General features: G+C 36.4%; 1 protein-coding gene across 2 annotated transcripts in view; it reads left to right on the forward strand.

Moving 5' to 3' along the window:
* Window positions 1–18,442, forward strand: part of KPNA3 (karyopherin subunit alpha 3) — a 113,627-nt gene that overhangs the window by 71,373 nt on the left and 23,812 nt on the right. For both annotated transcript variants that reach the window (XM_024569860.4, XM_024569843.4), the window contains 4 exons: window positions 5,528–5,613; window positions 7,646–7,732; window positions 8,100–8,269; window positions 9,453–9,497. In XM_024569860.4, coding sequence (XP_024425628.1) covers window positions 5,528–5,613; window positions 7,646–7,732; window positions 8,100–8,269; window positions 9,453–9,497 — 388 coding nt within the window. The remainder of the gene's footprint in view (window positions 1–5,527; window positions 5,614–7,645; window positions 7,733–8,099; window positions 8,270–9,452; window positions 9,498–18,442) is intronic.

Here is an 18,442-nt window from a genome sequence, read left to right on the forward strand (position 1 = left end):
TGGTGTGTTCCTCCTTGGGTCCAGCTTCTTTGGGACTCCCTGAGCTTCCTGGACTTCCTGGAAGTCTATTTCCTTGGCCAGATTGGGGAAGTTTTCCGCTATTACTTTTTCAAGTAAGTTTTCAGTTTATTGGTTATTGGTCTTCCTTTTCTCCTTCTGGCACCTGTAGGATTCGGATGTTAGGTCATTTAAAGTTATCCCAGAGGTTCCTAAGCCTCTCATCGTTTTGTTTTGTTTTGTTGTTGGGTTTTTTTTTTTTTTTTTGAGTTCTTGTTTCTTCATTCTGTTCTCGTTGGATGTTTATTTCTTCCTTCTTGTCCAAATCATTGATTTGAGTCCCGGTTTCCTTCCCTTCACTGTTGGTTTCCTGTATATTTTCCCTTATTTCACTTTGTATAGCCTTCATTTCTTCTTTCATTTTGCAACCGAGCTCAATCAATTCATTGAGCATCCTGATTACCAGTGCTTTGAACTCTGCATCAGATAGGTTATGTCTCCTCATCGCTTAGCTCTTTTTCTGTAGTTTTGATCTGTTCTTTCATTTGGGCCATATTTCTTTGTCTCGGCTCACCAGTTATGTTGTAAGAGGCAGAGCCGTAGGTATTCACCAGATTGAGAAAACCCTCTTTGCTGCACTGTGACACTGTCTGTTGGGGAGGTGTCAGAGAGGGAACAATTCTGATCACTCATTCAGCTCTAGGCCCACTTTCCAACGAACTCTCCATTGAGACTGGGAGTTTTCCTGCTTTTTCAACCCCCACAGGATTTTTTGGTTAGAGGTTTAAAGTCTTTCGTTTCCCCCCACCTCACCCCCACATGGTCAGCCGCCTTGCTGTATGTAGGTCCTCCGAGCTGGCTGCCCATCTCCCACCCCTGCTACTGTTCTGGATGAATATTTCTTTAACTCTTTGGTTGTCGGAGTTCCATGCAGTTTGACTTTCTGGAAGTTCTGGTGGTTTATTGTTTTTAAATTGGTTGTTATCCTTCTTTTGGTTGTGTGAGGAAGTGAAGTGTTTCTACCTACGCCTCCATCTTTGCCAGAACTTTCTCATAGCAATATTTTTTCTGACATCACCCCAGGCAAGGGAAAGAAAGAAAATTTTAAATGGGACTACATTAAATTAAAAAGTTTTTCCACAGCCAGGGATACCATCAACAAAATGAAAAGACAACCCACTGAATGGGAGAACATTTCACCAGTTATATCTAATACCAAAATTTGTAAGGAACTGTATATTATAGCTCAACACCAAAAAACAAACTACCCAATTTAAAAATGGGTAAATGGCCTAAAAGGACACTTCTCCAAAGAGGACATATAGATGGCCGATGGATATATGAAAAGATGCTCAATGTCACTAATCATCAGAGAAATGCAAATTAAAACCACAACGAGGTATCACCTCACACGTGTCAGAATGGCTATCATTAATAAATCAGCTCTGGCTGGTGTGGCAAAGTGGAAGTGTTATCCTGTGAACCAAAAGGTTAAGGGTTCAATCCCCTTGGTAACTGTGTGTACAGGAGGCAACCAACTGATGTGTTTCTCATTGATGTTTCTCTCTCTCTCCCCCTTTCTTTCTCTCTAAAAAATGCAATGAGGGTTTAAAAAAAGAAAAATCAACCAACAGGTGTTGATGAGGATGTAGAGAAAAGGGAACCTTTGTGCACTGTTGATAGGAATGCAGATTGGTACAGCCACTCTCTTTCTGCATTTTATTTTATTTTTCACATTTTTTTATTGTTGTCAAGTACAGTTGTCTCCATTTTCCCCCCACCGCTCCTCCCCATCCCAGCCATCCTTACTTCCCACGCTTGATCCTACCCCCTTTTGTTTTTGTCCATGTTTCCTTTATATGTGTTCCTGACAACCCTTCCCCCTTTCCCCTCATTATCCCCTCCCACCTCCCCTCTTGTTACTGTCAGTTTGTTTTTAATTTCAGTGTCTCTGGTTCTATTTTGCTTGCTTGTTTATTTTGTTGATTAGGTTCCACTTATAGGTGAGATCATATGGTATTTGTCTTTTACCATCTGGCTTATTTTACTTAGCATAATGCTCTGCAGATCCATCCATGCTGTTGCAAAGGGTAGGAGCTCCTTTCTTTCTGCTGGTACAGTCACTCTGGAAAGCAGTATGGAGCTACCTCAGAAAATTAAAAATGGAACTACCTTATGACCCAGCATTTCCACTTTTAGGAATGTATTTGAAGAAACCCAAAACATTAAGTCAGAAGATTATATGCACCCCTATGTTCATTTCAGCATTGTTTTCTATGGCCAAGATTTGGAAGCAACACAAGTATCCATCAGTAGATGAGTGGATAAAAAAGCAGTGGTACATTTATGCAATGAAATACTACTTGGCCATTAAAAAGAAGTAAATCTTACCTTTTGTGACAGCATGGATGGACCTGGAGAGCATTTTCCTAAATGAAATGACAGCAAACTCACAGTTATTAACAACCCCACCTAAAACAAAAACAAGAGCAAACTAGGCAAACAACTAGAACAGGAACAGAACCATAGAGATGGAGATCACATGGAGGGTTGTCAATAGAGGAGTGGGAGGAGGAGATGGGGGGAAAGGTACAGAGAATAAGTAGCATAGATGATAGGTGGAAAATAGACAGGGGGAGGGTAAAAATAGTGTAGGAAATGTAGAAGCCAAAGAACTTATAAGTATGACCCATGGACATGAACTATAGGGGGGAATGTGGGAGGGAGGGGGTGGGCAGGATGGAGTGGAGTGGGGGGGGAATGGGACAACTGTAATAGCATAATCAATAAATATATTTTTTAAAAAATGAAATGAGCCAGTCAGAAAAAGATAAGTATGATATGATTTCATTCATATGTAGAATCTAATGAACAAAATTAACTAAGAAGCAAAATAGTGACAAACTCATAGATACAGAGCAGGTTGACAGCTCTTGGGGGCAGGGGAGGGCTATGTGGGAGTGAATGGAGGGATTGAGCAAAAAAGAAAAAAAATCATGGACTTGGACAACAGTGTGATTGGTGATTGCCAGTGGAGGGCTGGTGGGGGGAGTGGGAGGAGGAGATAGCATGGATAAATGGTGATGGACAGAGACTTGACTTGGAGTAGTAAGCACAATATGGTGTACGGATTATGTGTTTTAGAATTGTGCACCTTAAACCCATACAATTTTGTTTACTAATGTTACTTTAATAAATATAATAAAAAGAAATTTAAAACTAAAAAGAAAGCAAATTATAAAAATAAATATACCCAAAATGTGATGGTAAAAAATAAATTAGGTCATGTGAGCACCTATTACTGCTGTCCCCGGTAATACGGAGAAGTAGAGCTACTGGGAATAGTTGTCTTGGGTTCTCTGTACAAACCAGCTCCACCTTGTCAAAGGTTTTTTTTAAGGTCACACTGACATCAGATCCAGGGGTACCATGTAAAGTACTCGGTGTTCCTGAAAATACACAGCAGCCTTAAAGTTTGCAGCAGCAGAATTTATGGTTTCTGCAGCAGGAAGTACAATCATTACCGATGATGGAATAGGAATAAATCCTGCACAGACTGCTGGAAATGTTTTCAAAAAGCATGGTTTAGGACTGTAAATTATTGTTTGAGATTGTTTGAAGTTGTTAGTATCTGCTACTTGGAAGATAGGATTACCTTTCAAGAAAATATTGGTAATGTTTAAACTGAAATTAGGCATTTAAAATACTATGAATGGTTGATGAAATAATGAAAGGTGACTCTGTCCTTTCTAGTTACTCTCTTCACGTGAAGAGGGAAGGCTTATACCTTGATGGTACCATCACCACAGAAGATCTTTGCTACCTCACAGCACATACCAGCTAGTCCATTGGCCGGGGGTGGGGCTGTCATAAATGGAATATTCAACTGTGTTTTGTTGCTGGAGGATGCTTCTGAAAATTCTTTCTGAACATATTTGGAAATTTTAAATTCATTGTATTTTTTTAAATAAAATAAAAATTAATTGGTTGTGTGTTATAGAAATAATGGCACACAGAACACTTAATATCAAGCTTAAAAATAAATGTTCATTTATTGTTTACTTCTTGCACTCATTATTTATTTTTTCTATATCTTCTTTTTTTCAAATGATGTCTTCTTAGACTTTGCCTGGTTTTGTAATATGATTTTTTACAACTTTCTATTTTTTAAAAAATTTAAGGCCCTCATTTCCCAGTATTTTGCCAAACTACTTAGTCTAGCTTAATAACCTTTTCTTCTTCCATTCTGGGACAGCATAGACTGTCTCATCATCTTTGATCTTTTTCTTTTATTTCTCCTCTACCTCTGATACTCCTACTCCCTGCCTTTTGCCAAAATTCATTTTGTGGGTGTTGCCTTCTACTCCATTTTTTCATCTGTTCCATCTCTTTAACCTCAGTGCTTGCTGTATCTCTGATATTTATTCTCCTTAAACCTTTTACTTGGATTTCTCTAAACTTCTGATGCTAACAACCTTACTTACTTTATTCAACGACTACAGTGTTTTTCTATATCTCTATTCTTTGACTCTCCTTTGTTTTTGCTCACTACCACCGCTTCTCACCTCGGTATTATGTTTAAAGGAATTTATATTCTTTCAGTTATTTATCCTAACTTAGTGTAGATAATTCCCTTTTAACAGGTCTCTCCTACATCAACCTTTGACCTTTTAAAATTCATTCCCCATACAGTGGCCTCCAACATTTTCTTTAGTTCTTTTTCCAGTTGCACTTTATATTTACCATAGTATGTCTATAGAAAAAATTTCAAGTTCTGAAGCTTGGGATTTGAGTCCTCTTCCCTCCTCAACCCCAAGCCATCAATACACACATACACACACACACACACACTTTTAGGTAACCTACTCTTCCAGTTTCATCCCCTGTTATATTTTTGCATACTTCCTTGGCTTCAGCTCTCATCATGATAATTCACCCATGACACTTTTATTTGTATTTCCACCTATCAGTGTCTTTCATTATTCATATTTGAAAAGCTAGCTGTTTTTACCTTTGTGAGGTTTCATTATTTCAAATTATAATGATCTTGTCCTCTCAGCAAAATCAAGCAGCCTTATAATATTTCCAGTGTCTAAAGCAGATGGTATGGAGTCACATGAGATCCTGTGTTTAAGACCAGTCTCCAGAGGCTTTGGCAGTGATTCAAGTGAGGTAATGAGGGCCTCAACTAGCAGATTGATATTAGGAGTGATACTATAAATACAAGAAATGTTTAGGAGGTAAAATTGACAGGGCTTATTGATTAGATGTTTGTGGAAGAGGAATGAGTCAAAGAAAAAAATAATGATTGGCTAAATATTGCAACTATCAGTGATACAAAAAAGTATGATCATAGTGACTGACTTTGGGAGCCAAGGAGACATTCAGGTGGAGATATACAATAGGTAGTTGGATATCACCAGGTGAAAATCAAGGGTAACATAAAGGACAATGATATAGATCTGCAGATCATAAATTTAAGTGGAAGTTCTGTGCCTAAAGATCTTTATTTACTTATTTATTTTTCTAGTCCTTCATTACAGTTTGAAGCTGCTTGGGCGTTAACTAATATAGCATCTGGAACTTCTGCCCAGACTCAAGCTGTTGTACAGTCTAGTAAGTAAATTAGCTTCCTTATTCATTGGCCTTTTTTGTTTTTTTTAAATAAAGACAAGAAAGTGGAGTTTATTGTAATTTTATATTGTAACATTTTAAAACTGGTGAATTTATAATAAGCCAGTTTCGATGACTATCATCTCTCCCATAGGTATCATTAATCTGTCATTAAATAATTTTAATTGTGGGTACTAAAATGTGAATAGACTTATCTTTTTAGGTAGAGACCATCTCCTAATAGCAGGTTTTAAATTTCTGTTTCTGATAACTCAAAGGTTCCAAGTAGCTTATGCATTTTAGCTTGTAACATATATATTTTTAAAAGTATGCCTACCTCAAGATGGGATAGCTTTTATTAATGTATTGATAAGACTGACAAACGCTTTTTGATGAAAATGGGGAACACTAAACTGACTTTAGGTAGTACTCAAGATGATGTTAAGTAGTATATGATGTAGCAACAAGTTACGTTGAATCAGGTAGTGAGGATACTATTTTTTTTTCTTTTTTAGATATTTTGATAACATTTAGGAGACAGTTTCCCCTTAGATGTTAGTTGTAACAGAACGGGGAGAGATTTTAGACTAGGACTTTTAATAGAGACTAGTAGGTACAATTTAATAGCAGTGTTGTGTTTTCATTTTTAATTTTTTGGTTATCTTCTGTTTGTGGCAAGTGATATGGGTCTTCTATTTATAAAGGTGAAGAATAAAATTAGTTAAATTATAAATGTAAGTGAATTGAAACCCTCATACATTTCTGGCAAGAATATAAAATGGTTCAGCCTTTTTGGAAAAAAAGATTATCTCAAAAGGTTAATCATAGAGTTACCATACGGCACAGCAGTTCCACTACTAGATGGAACCAAGAGACGGGAAACATGTCCACACAAAGACTGGTACTCAGATGTTTGCAGCATCATTACTCATAATAGCCCCCAAAATAACCCAATATCCATTAGATGATGAGTAGATAAAATGTGGTACACAGCTGAATATTATTCAACAGTAAAAAAGAATGAAGTATGGATACATGCTATAACATGGATGAACCTTAAAAACCTTATGCTAGGTGAAAGAAGCCAAACACACACAGAAAACATATTATACAATTTTAGTTATACAAAATATTTAGAATAGGAAAATGTGTGAAAAAAGAAAGCAGATTAAAAGGTTGCCTGGGGCTGAGGAAGTAGGCAGCAAGACTGCTGTGGGTATGGGATTTCTTTTGAGGGTGATGGAAATGTTGTAAAATTAGATTGTGTTGATAGCTGTACAACTCTGTATAAATAGTAAAAACCATTGAATTGTACACCTAGACAAATTATATGTAAATTATACCTCAATAAAGCTGTTAAAGGTGTGAGTCAACTTTAATTTAAATGTTAAGTAAATAATACAGGTAGTACAGAGATACAGCAGAAAATCCTAGAGATAGTACATACACAACTAACTGAAATTTATGAAAAAGTGATCTGGCTTATGCTTAGTTTTCTGTTGATACCTGGAATGATTATTATACAAGTGTTTTAGAATTTGGGTTAACATGAAAGTTATATAAAGAGTAAGGATTATTATGATAAATTCTTTTAAAATATAAGGTAGGCCTGATTTAGGAATAACCAGTTCTTTAGTTAATCCCATATCAGAAATTTGGATTACATTGACAAATGTAATCCAAATGACAAAATACTATAAGATTATGCATTTGGTGTAGGAACTCTTTCTTTTTTTAATTCATTATAGGCAAAAATTTTAATGCATTATAGGAAAAATTACTGCTGCTTGCTTTTAGTTAGTGATTTAAAAGCAACTTTTATATACTGTTAATTAGGTGTATTACTTGAACATTACTAGGGGAAATACTAAAATTGATTATTTTTAGGTTGAAAGTATTTGCCCCATTTGTTCCATTCAGTGGTTAATTATAGAGTGACAGGTTCTGTATATTTTACCAGCTTATTTAGGCTTAAAAATATGTAAACCCTTCACCATTTTGCAGTCTAAACATCAGCTTTTTTTAAAAAAAATAGATGCTGTGCCTCTTTTTCTGAGACTTCTCCATTCGCCACATCAGAATGTTTGTGAGCAAGCAGTATGGGCTTTAGGAAACATTATAGGTAAGTTGCATTTAGGTTTGAAAAGACTTCAATTAAGAATCTTACTTAACTTTTTTCCTACATTGGCATAGCCATGACGCACTATGTTTCCTCTAATTTTAACATGGGTTGACTATCTTTTTGCCTCATAAATACTCATTTAAAATGGTACCTCTTTGAAACAGGTATGCAATTTGCTGTCAAGATTGGTAGGTTAAATTTGTGTCCCCCCCCAAATCAAAGTCTGGAGAAACAGCAACTCTTGATGCCCTTGACTAATGGTGAGGAAACATAGAACATCAATGTCCCAACATGAGCCATTGCATACATTTCAGACTTTCTCATCCTGAATGTAATTTTTTTTTCAATACAATTTTCATTTCTGTAGGTGATGGTCCTCAATGTAGAGATTATGTCATATCACTGGGAGTTGTCAAACCTCTTCTGTCCTTCATCAATCCCTCCATTCCCATCACCTTCCTTCGGAACGTCACATGGGTCATTGTCAATCTCTGCAGGAATAAGGACCCCCCACCGCCTATGGAAACAGTTCAGGAGGTAAATGAAGATTGCAAAGGCCAGATGGTATATTTTCCCTATGTTTATGCTTAAGATTTTCATGCACAGGGAATTGATAATGCATATACTGATTTCATTGCAGGTATGAGAATTTTAAAGTAATATGTCATTTACTTTTTGACTCCTGTTAAAAAAATTTTGACCTGAAAGAATGTCTGTCAGTCCACCGTAATTCTTATTTTTTAATGACTATTTTCATAAAAATAAAATAATAACAATTCAGAAAAATGAAAAAGAAAATAAAATCTTAAAGTTTTATTACTACGTTGTTGCATTGTTGATTTAACACTAAAAAAAATGGATTGATACAGATAAAACTAGTGTACTTATTATATGCAAATATTCTTAAGTGAATTTGCATTAAGTCCAATTGAAATTTTTCCGATTACTAACAAAAGTAGTGTCCTTAAATGTGTCATACTTAGTGTTAAATCTACAATTAAAACAAGTAAAAACTTTTCTATTTACATCTAATTTATAAATGAGTATTTAAGTTTTCAAAAATCTTACATAACCTACAATCATTTGACTGTGTAGAGAAATGTTGCTTGTGAATCTTTATAATCGACATCTTTTGCTGGCTTCTGCTACCTTTTGCCACCATGGAAAGAGTATTCTGTGATTCCTATCCCAGATTTAAAAAATAAATAAATAAAGATCTCTAAGGCCTGAATTTAACAAACAAACTTATACTTTGTACTGGTTATAACTTTCATAACTAAATCTAAGCTCAAAAACTTTAATTGGACAATTTGACTCAAGTAGCTTATTAAATAAAATCTTATTGTTACTTTAAGCGGGTAAGTGAGAGGATGATGGCAGTTTTAAAAGTAACTTTTTAAAAATAGCTACACGGTGTACTTGCATCTCCATTCTTTTCACTTGACATTATATCTCATAAAAAAGGTTATTGAAAATAAATGTTTTTTCTTTAAGGTACATTAATCTCTGCCAGATGTATTTGGATATATTAATTGGTCATATGAAATATGATTTTGGTTTTCCAGATTGAATTGATCAAATTTCCATTTTCCTAACAGAGAGTCAAACAAATTTAATAGTCTTTCTTACCCTGCAAATAGTATTTACTGCTTTTTGTATCAGTTATTCATTTTTATAAAGACATATTCATCGACTCTAGTGTCTTGTCTTCTTTCCTCAGATTTTGCCAGCATTATGTGTCCTCATATACCATACAGACATAAATGTAAGTAAAGCAGCTTAGTTTTAGGATTTTTCTCTTGACGAAAGAGAAAGGTCATTTATTCTTTGGGCTTTTAATAAATGTGAACATATATATGTTATTGACTTGTCAAATTTCCACAGTGTATAAGTTGTTTTTAGAAATAAGGTTAAATGAAGTTTATAGCGTAAACCATCCAGATGGCAAAATGCTAACTTTAAGAAAATATCACATATGTAGTTTATTTATCTGTACCATTTTCAGTAGTTTTTTCAGTATTAATTGGTAAAAATTTTATAAAGCATTTTCATATTTTTAAAATCTCATTTGATTCTTATAGTAGGTGGGCTAGACAATATCATTGTCTGCATTTTACACAGTAAGAAACTGAGCCTCAAAGAAACATTAAGTGACTTGTTTAAAAGTTGCAGAGCTTATGAGGGTCAAAGTTGATACTCAAAACACATCTTCAGATGACAAATCTTGTGTATTTCCCATGAAACCACACTGCCTCCCAGGGTATAACCTTTGGAGGTATAATATTGAAGAATATCTTGTCCAGTTTTAAATGCAAATACATTTTCAGACAAATTGTTTATTATATAAGATTTAGTTAAGTGTTTACTATACACATTCTGGCAAATGTTTTTATTAGCCAATCTGAAAATTCTCCTAAATGTTGCAAGGCAAAGTGTTAATTCTTCCATGGAGTAAAACAATGGGTAAATTTCACTGAATTAGAATTGAGTCTATCTAGCATTGATCTGGCTTCTATTGTTCCAGCTAAGATCTCTTTCTAATTTGTTGTTTGTTTATGTTTTTATAATCCTATCTTTGTGTGTTTGTGCCAGAATTATGTGATTTATCATTGAGATTTAAAAAAAATAGATCTTTGCTAACATTTCTCAAGAGACAGTGTAGTTCATAAACAAACAGTGGACCACATTTCTCTAGTTTGTTTTAGTACATTAAGCTCTTATGAAGGAATCTTTTAAAGATAACCAAAGTAACTTTTTATTTATGACATATAGCTTAAAGTGTCATAAATATTAAATGAAACCTTTTTAGGTATATGCTAGCCTGTTTTCAAAATGGATGGAAAAGTGATTAGCAAAAGACATATAAGATAATAAATATAAAAGAGAGGGGGTAAAATATTTTTTTAAATGTATCTGTTGCTATTGAATTTAGTTCTAGGCTTTATGATAGCCTCTCCTAGCCATTACTGCTTCTAGTTCATTCCTTCATCAACCTCCTTAAACCTACTATAATGACAAAATAGGCCTACCTACATTCAGTTTTCCTTATTCCAAACACACCATACCTCTTGTAAGTTATGACCATTAACAGATGGGTATACATCAAGGTAAAGCCCAAACTCCTTAAAATGGGATTCAAAAACACCTGCAACTTAACTTCCTAACCAGTGCATTGGGTTTACTACCTGTATTTTCCTAACCTTCCATGTATTACTGAGTCCTGAGTACCTTTCCTCGTGTTTCTGAAATGACTTTTTCTATTTGACAAAATCTAACTTATCCTAGTTATATGATTTTAGACAAATTACCTATCTGCCTCTTTTTTTCCACATTTGTAAGATGGAGATTATGTCAGTACCAATCTTAAAGGATTTTTGTAAAGAATAAATGAGTTAACATGAAAAGTGCTTACAACAATGCCTGACGTGTTTTAAACCCTCAATAAAAACTGTTAAACAATTATCTTTGTCACCTCTGTCATCACTTCTACCATCATCCTTCTCCTAATAATGCTTATTTCAAATGTTATATCTTAGTAAAGCTTTCTAGTTGCTACAGGGAATATGTGCTTCCATAATCTAGCATGTTGGTTATTTCTTTATTTAAGTTTGTTTTCCTGTTTGTTTTCATACAATAGTGTATGTTTATGTGGTCATGGTATGAAAGAGCATAGTGCTTTCACCTGGCTTCAGTTCTCATCTATGGCACTTATTCATCATTGTATGAACTTAGATAGTTTTACATTACTGAGTTTCAATATTCTTATTTGTAAAATAGGAGAATATAAACATCTCATAAGGGTGATAGTAAACATAAAGGAGACTATAGAAATAGATTCAGCATAGATGGTCTTTTTTGGGGGGGTTACTGTAGATTTAATTCCTAATTACAAAATGATACTCTATATTATGAAATCGTTTTTGTGTTGCTTATTGTCATTTTTTTAAATATATTTTATTGATTATGCTATTACAGTTGTCCCATTTTCCCCCCTTTATTCCCCTCCGCCCTGCACACCCCTTCCCACCCACATTCCCACCCACCTTAGTTCATGTCCATGGATCATAGATATAAGTTCTTTGACTTCTACTTTTCCTATACTATTCTTAACCTCCTTCTGTCTATTGTGTACCTACTATTTATGCTACTTTATTCTTGTACCTTTTCCCCCATTCCACCCTCTCCCCACTGATAACCCTCCTTGTGATCTCCATTTCTTTGATTCTATTTCTGTTCTAGTTGTTTGCTTAGTTTGTTGTTGTTTTTAGGTTTCGTCGTTGATAGTTGTAAGTTTTTGTCATTTTACTGTTCATATTTTTTGATCATCTTCTTTTTCTTATGTAAATCCCTTTAACATTTCATATAATAAGGGCTTGCTGATGATGAACTCCTTTAACTTGATCTAATCTGGGAAGCACTCTATCTGCCCTTCCATTCTAAATGATAACTTTGCTGGATAGAGTAATCTTGGATGTAGGTCCTGGCCTTTCATGACTTGGAATACTACTTTCTAACCCCTTTTTGCCTGTAAGGTTTCTTTTGAGAAATAAGCTAATAGTCTTATGTGAACTCCTTTGTAAGTAACTGTCTCCTTCTCTCTTGCTGCTTTTAAGATTCTCTCATCTTTCATCTTGGGTAACATAATTATGATGTGCCTTGGTGTGTGCTTCCTTGAGTCCAACTTCTTTGGGACTCTCTGAGCTTCCTGGACTTCCTGGAAGTCTACTTCCTTCACCAGATTGGGGAAATTTTCTAGCATTATTTTTTCAAGTAAGTTTTCAATTTATTGCTCTTCCTCTTCTCCTTCTGGTACCCCTATGATTCAGATGTTGGGTCACTTAAAGTTGTCCCAGAGGTTCCTAAGCCTCTCCTTGTTTTTTTTGAATTCATGTTTCTTCATTCTGTTCTGGTCGAATGTTTATTTCTTCCTTCTGGTCCAAATCGTTGATTTGGGTCCTGGTTTCCTTCCTATCACTGGTGGTTCCCTGTACATTTTCCTTTATTTCACTCTTCATAGCCTTCACATTTTCCTTTTATTTTGGGACCATACTCAACCATTTTTGTGAGCATCCTGATTACCAGTGCTTCAAACTCTACATCTGATAGGTTGGCTATCTCTTTGTCATTTACTTTTATCTTTTCAGGAGCTTTGACCTATTCTTTCATTTGAGCTTTTTTTTTTTTTTTTTTGTCTCTGCATGCCTGTTACATAGTAAGGAGTGGAGCCTTAAGTACTCGCCAGGTTGGGGCAACCCACGTTACTACATTGTGGCACTGTATGTGGGAGAGGGGTCTGAGAGGGAACAATGCCACTTGCTAGGCTCTTGGTGGGCTTCTAGTCACTTCCTCCACTACCCACAATCAAATTGGGCCCTTCTGGTGCTGATTCCTAGGTGGGTAGGTTTGTGTACGTTCTAGGACCCTGTTGGTCTCTCTAACAAACTCCTGTGAGGCTGGGAGTTTCTCCCACTGCTGCAACCCCCAAAGGTTTTTTCAGTCAGAGGTTTTGAGGCTTTATTTCCCTGCACTGGAACCCTGGGTTGTGCAATCTGTCTTGCTCTCCAGTTGTTCCTCCTGGTTTATCTGCGGGTGAATATGGGACCTCCTATTCCACCAGCCACTGCATTGCCATGAGTCCTCTCCGCCCCACTCCACCCCTCCTACCAGTCTGGATGAATGTTTCTTCTTTAACTCCTTGGTTGCCGGATTTCCATGCAATTCGATTTTCTGACAGTTCTGGTTGTTTGTTTGTTTTTAAATTTTTTGTTGTCCTTCTTTTGGTTGTGTGAGGAGGCACAGCATGTCTACCTATACCTCCATCTTGGCTGGAAGTCTCTCCAGATGTATTTTATTTAATCTCAATGATAAATCACACAATTCTGGCACACACACACATTATGTGTGTATAAACAAAGATAAGATTATAAAAACACAAACATACAACAAATCAGAAAGAGATCTTCATTGGAACAATAGAAGCCAGATCAAAGCTAGACTCAATTCTAGATTCAATGAAATTTACCCATTGTTTTACTCCATGGAAGAATAACACTCTGCCTTGCTTCATTTAGGAGAAAGAGGTAAAATGAGTAGAACTTCAAGAGGAAAAGATCAAAGATAAGGAAAAGTAAAAATTACTTTGGTCTCTAATTTAGCAATTTGAGTAGATAATAATACCATGAACCATCCATCAAAAGGAACAGACAAAAATGATGAGACTGGTAGGTGAGGATGATGAGTTCATTGTAGGACAGACACATTGATTCTGATTTACTTGTTCCTCCACAGCTATGTTTCCAAGAAGGAAAAGGCAATCCAGATTTGAAATTTATCAGTATTTAAGAGATTTATAAAAGTATGAACATCAAGTAGGATTTGGAAAAAGGGCAAAAATTGAAAGCAAAGGAATTCTCTGCATTTGAACAGCAACAGCAAGGGAAGAGGAATATGCAAAGAGTTTTTATAGAGAGAAGAAATTATAAATTATGAAACAGTGTAGGGAAAAAATAAGGCAGATTTAAGAAGGTTTAGATTATGCAGGGTATTGTATACCACCTTAAGAGCCATTTATCCTTTTTATGTAGCTGATAGGGAACCAGAGAATAATGGTCTGATTTGTATTTTGGATTGAGAACTCATACTGCTAGGTGGTGTGTAGATTTTAGGGGAAACTGGAGCTGGGAAGACAGAAGGTGGTGATTTTGTGGTATGGGTAAAAGAATATTAGGACCAGTACTACAGCTTAGACATTAGGAATAAAAAGACAAGGGAAGACTTGAGAAATGTTTAGATGATAAATTTGCTGGTTTTGTTATGGGTGGTGAGAGAAGGAAAGAATTAGGAATAATACTCAGCTTTCTAACTTGGGTTTTAGGGTAGGACACAACTGAAAACAAGAATAGCAGCAGGGCAAAGTATAAAACACCAAGAATGGCTTAATTTATGAGACAGTAACTTAGGAGAATGCTGGAAAAGCTGGGTTGGGGTATGGAGATAAAAGCAGTTTATTGACTTATATGTGCCTGTGTGACATTAGAACAATTAAATATTGACCCTGAGGAATAGAGAAGAAATTTGGACTGATTTATGCTTTCTAGTCATTTTGTTTTTTAAAGTTTATTTATAATTGCAGTGATTCTGGAGCATTTGGTTTTCCTGCCCTTTTTCAAGTTGTCTGTCCCATAGCTTGACATGCCTAGGCAATTTTGAGTGTTACCTACAGTTAATACCAATCTAGCCTATTTTACTGCTTAAAAATGAACTTAATCAGTTGTAGCAAATTGGTTATGTACTGATACTTGGTTGGTAGTGACACTTGGTGATATGTGTGTTGGAGTTCCCAAAACCACCTTCAAGTTCAGGGATTTGCTAGAAGGAATAACTAAAAAGCTGATACAGTCATACTTATGGTTTATCTCAGCAAAAAGATTCAGCTTTAAAAATTAATAAAGGCAAAAGGCATATAAGATAGGGTTTAGGATAAACCAGTGTAAGATTCCAGTTGTTCTTTCCCAGTAGAGTTGTAAGGACAGCACTTTATTCTCTCAGCAAACGTGTGTGACAGCACATATGAAGTATTGCCAACCAGAAGCTTCTGAACTTTGGTGCCCAGAGTTTTATTGGTGGTCGCTCACATAAGGCATGAATAGCCTCCATGATTGACCTTAGCTACTTAGTCTTCATTCCCTCCCAGAGGTCAAAGTGATACAGTGTGGCCCAAGGCCTAAGGTAAACAGAAGGAAGTGTTCACCATAAAATCACATTATTAGCATAAGCTCCCTCTCTGGACCGAAGGTCTCAGGTATACAGTGTTATCAGGCAGGATAATCCAAGGGCTCAGGTTATCTCAAAGGAGCTGATCAAGGGCCAGTCCTTTCTTTGGAATGTGCAGGGTTTGAGCACCCCAAGTCTAGTGAGTTACCTTTTAAGCATGTAAGCATTAAATGTAAGTATGCAGTTGTCACTTGGTTCATCTCTAGTTGTGTCTGAAGCATGTGTGAAGTTAACATCCTTAGACATTCCACAGACATCTGATCCTTCATAAACTAGAAATAATCCCTTTAGGACAAAATTATTTTCTTTTCCTTCAATAAAAATGTATCTGCATTCTTCATACCTTCTTTTACCAAACACATGTTATTTTCTATATGCAGTCATTTTTCACTACCATAACATCCTAATTAGGATTTGTTGAGAGTGTCTGGATCTTAATATGAGTCATTTTGTGCCCCTCTAGCCTTTCAAAATGACATGCTCGGGTCTCCAAACTTAACCTTGTTTTCCATCTTTTTTGCTAGCCCCAAAGCTAGCAGAGCAGTGGACAAGTACATGCCCTTCTTAATTAAACCAACATCCTTAAGCTAGTTTTTATTTACTAAAGATTAATCCTAGATCATATGCACTGGAAAAATAATTGTGTTAGATTCTGTTGTCTCTAATTTATGTAAGCACTTATTTGTTTTAAGACAATTAAATAGGGTCTTTTTATAATCTAAATTTGAATTAACAAATCAATTTTGGCAATCCTATCTAGCAGTAGAAATAGACTTTATCTTTAACATGCATAGACATATATAACCAGACAGCACAATACAAAACTCAAAAATTATACAAAAATTATGGATCCATATATGTTTTCTGGCAGATGGACTAAGTTGAGGTTTGGTTAGATGGCCAAAGTTTTTGCATGCTATAAGAATTCTTTTAAAGCTGTTTTTAAAATCAGAATGCATTCTATTGTCTCTGAGAGGTTTGAGATCCTCTGTTTTAAAGTTTCTCCTTAAGGGGGGCTTATCAACAAACAAACAAAAGCAAAAGGAAAGCAACAGTGCACAGTGAATTTGGAAAACTCAGAAAGCAAAGAGAGTGGCCCCAAAAGGCCTGAGTTAAAAGGGACAGATTTTTCAGGCGTTCCAGAGACAAAGAGGGCTCCAGAGTTAAAGCTTGAGCAAAAGATGGCTGCTGCACATCTGAAGACAAAGAAGATGGGGGAGGGAAAGGAAAGATGCAGAGGTTAGGCAGGGCGCGGGCAAGGGGTGCTGGTACATGAGGGATCCAGTTTTGCAAGCACCAGTTTCCTTTTCTAATTTTTCAAGGTGTTTACACAATTTAGAAGGTTTTTTTTTTCCCTTAAGGGAGGCAATAGTAGCCTCATGATTTTATTTTAGACCACTTTTTTTTTAAAGGCTTCCCATTCTTTCTGGGAGGTACGGTATTTTTGTTCTAATTGAACATGCAAATAGACAAGCTTTGGGGTTTCAAAGGAACCCCATCTTGGCCAAAAAAGCTTGAGATCATCTGGCATGATTTTTGTCCAGTGACCTAGCCAATCCACAGTTCTCTGGACTGCAGTTTTTGTACATTCCTCTGCTGCCACCAAGAAGCAGTTGATTAGCATGAAAATTTTAGAGCATGGGTTAGACATTTTGCACTCCTCCTATAGAGAGTGTCATCTCCCCTCCCCAGTGCCTGTTAAGGGTGAGCATTCCTACATGTATCTCTCCTTATGAAAGCATCCTGACATCCCCACTAACTTTATGGACAAGGCTTATCACCAATTTGGAGGATACTCTCCTTGGTACTGAATGGGGCAGAGGAAAGACCCCCCCCTAGAAAATACCCTCCCTAATACTAAATGCAATGGAGGGATACCCCTTCTAGACACCAAAACTAAATCACATGAACAGGCCCTCTCAGTACAAACAAATGAACTGAGGTCACCGGATAAGGGCCCATACCTAAACCAAATAAAATCTCCAAGATCTCAACCACAAGTCTGGGAGATGTTGGATCTGAAAGGACTTACTCAAGACCTTCATGAGCCACTGGGAAGACAACTCAAACACAAGGGGCTTGTGCCAGATGCTTTGGTTTTAGGATGGCATCAGGAGATCTGGTCATTGCTTCAGTATATCCATGTTGGGTGCCATGTAATGTCAATTAATGGTAATTGGCATCAATTCAATGCCAACAACAATCCCCAGTTTGGGGTGTAGTGAAGAAGGAAAGTTAATTCAGTACAAACAGCTCAATTGTAATACAGCACGGCTGTGGAACAGCATGGCTGTGAGGTGGTCCTTGGGTGAGTGAGGAACTTCTCCAGCTAGACAGTTCTGCTCCAGTCTGCAGCCAGAAAACACAGTCTTCAATCTTGGGTGGAAAGTGTCCTCCTCCAGGCAGAGGGGAGCTGACTTATAGAGAGAGAACTCCCTGCGCCTGGTCCCTGAATGGTCCATCCTCATGCAGAAGAGGATTCCAAATCTTCACAGTCTGACTGGTCCAAATGCATTGTCCTGATTGGTCAGTAAAGATGCTAATGAGGATACAGCTGCATGGCTAATTGGATGGGGAACGTCTCAATCCTGTTGGTTGAAATGGAATTCCAGGAACTCGTGTAAGGTCTGGCTCAGATGGCAGGAACACAGTCCAAAAAGTAGCTCAGTGCAGGCTTCTCCCTGAGGTGTGGCTTGTGTGTGAGGCCCCTGTTTGCAAACAGCTGCTGTGCTGTGTTTTTAAATTTGAGCCCAATTAACTACCTTGAGCCCTTCTTGGTAGGTATCTTCTTTCTTGGGGTCAACAGCAATACCTGCAAAGCATAACAAAATAAGGTATGCCTGTATGTTTATAAAATGTATATCCTCATTTTTTGCCTACTTGACATCCCTCCCTCACACTGAAAGTAATGTGTGAAAATCTATTAATATATTTTTA

The sequence above is a fragment of the Desmodus rotundus genome, chromosome 13 (assembly GCF_022682495.2).
Source record: "Desmodus rotundus isolate HL8 chromosome 13, HLdesRot8A.1, whole genome shotgun sequence".
In the NCBI taxonomy this organism is placed as follows: Eukaryota; Metazoa; Chordata; class Mammalia; order Chiroptera; family Phyllostomidae; genus Desmodus; species Desmodus rotundus.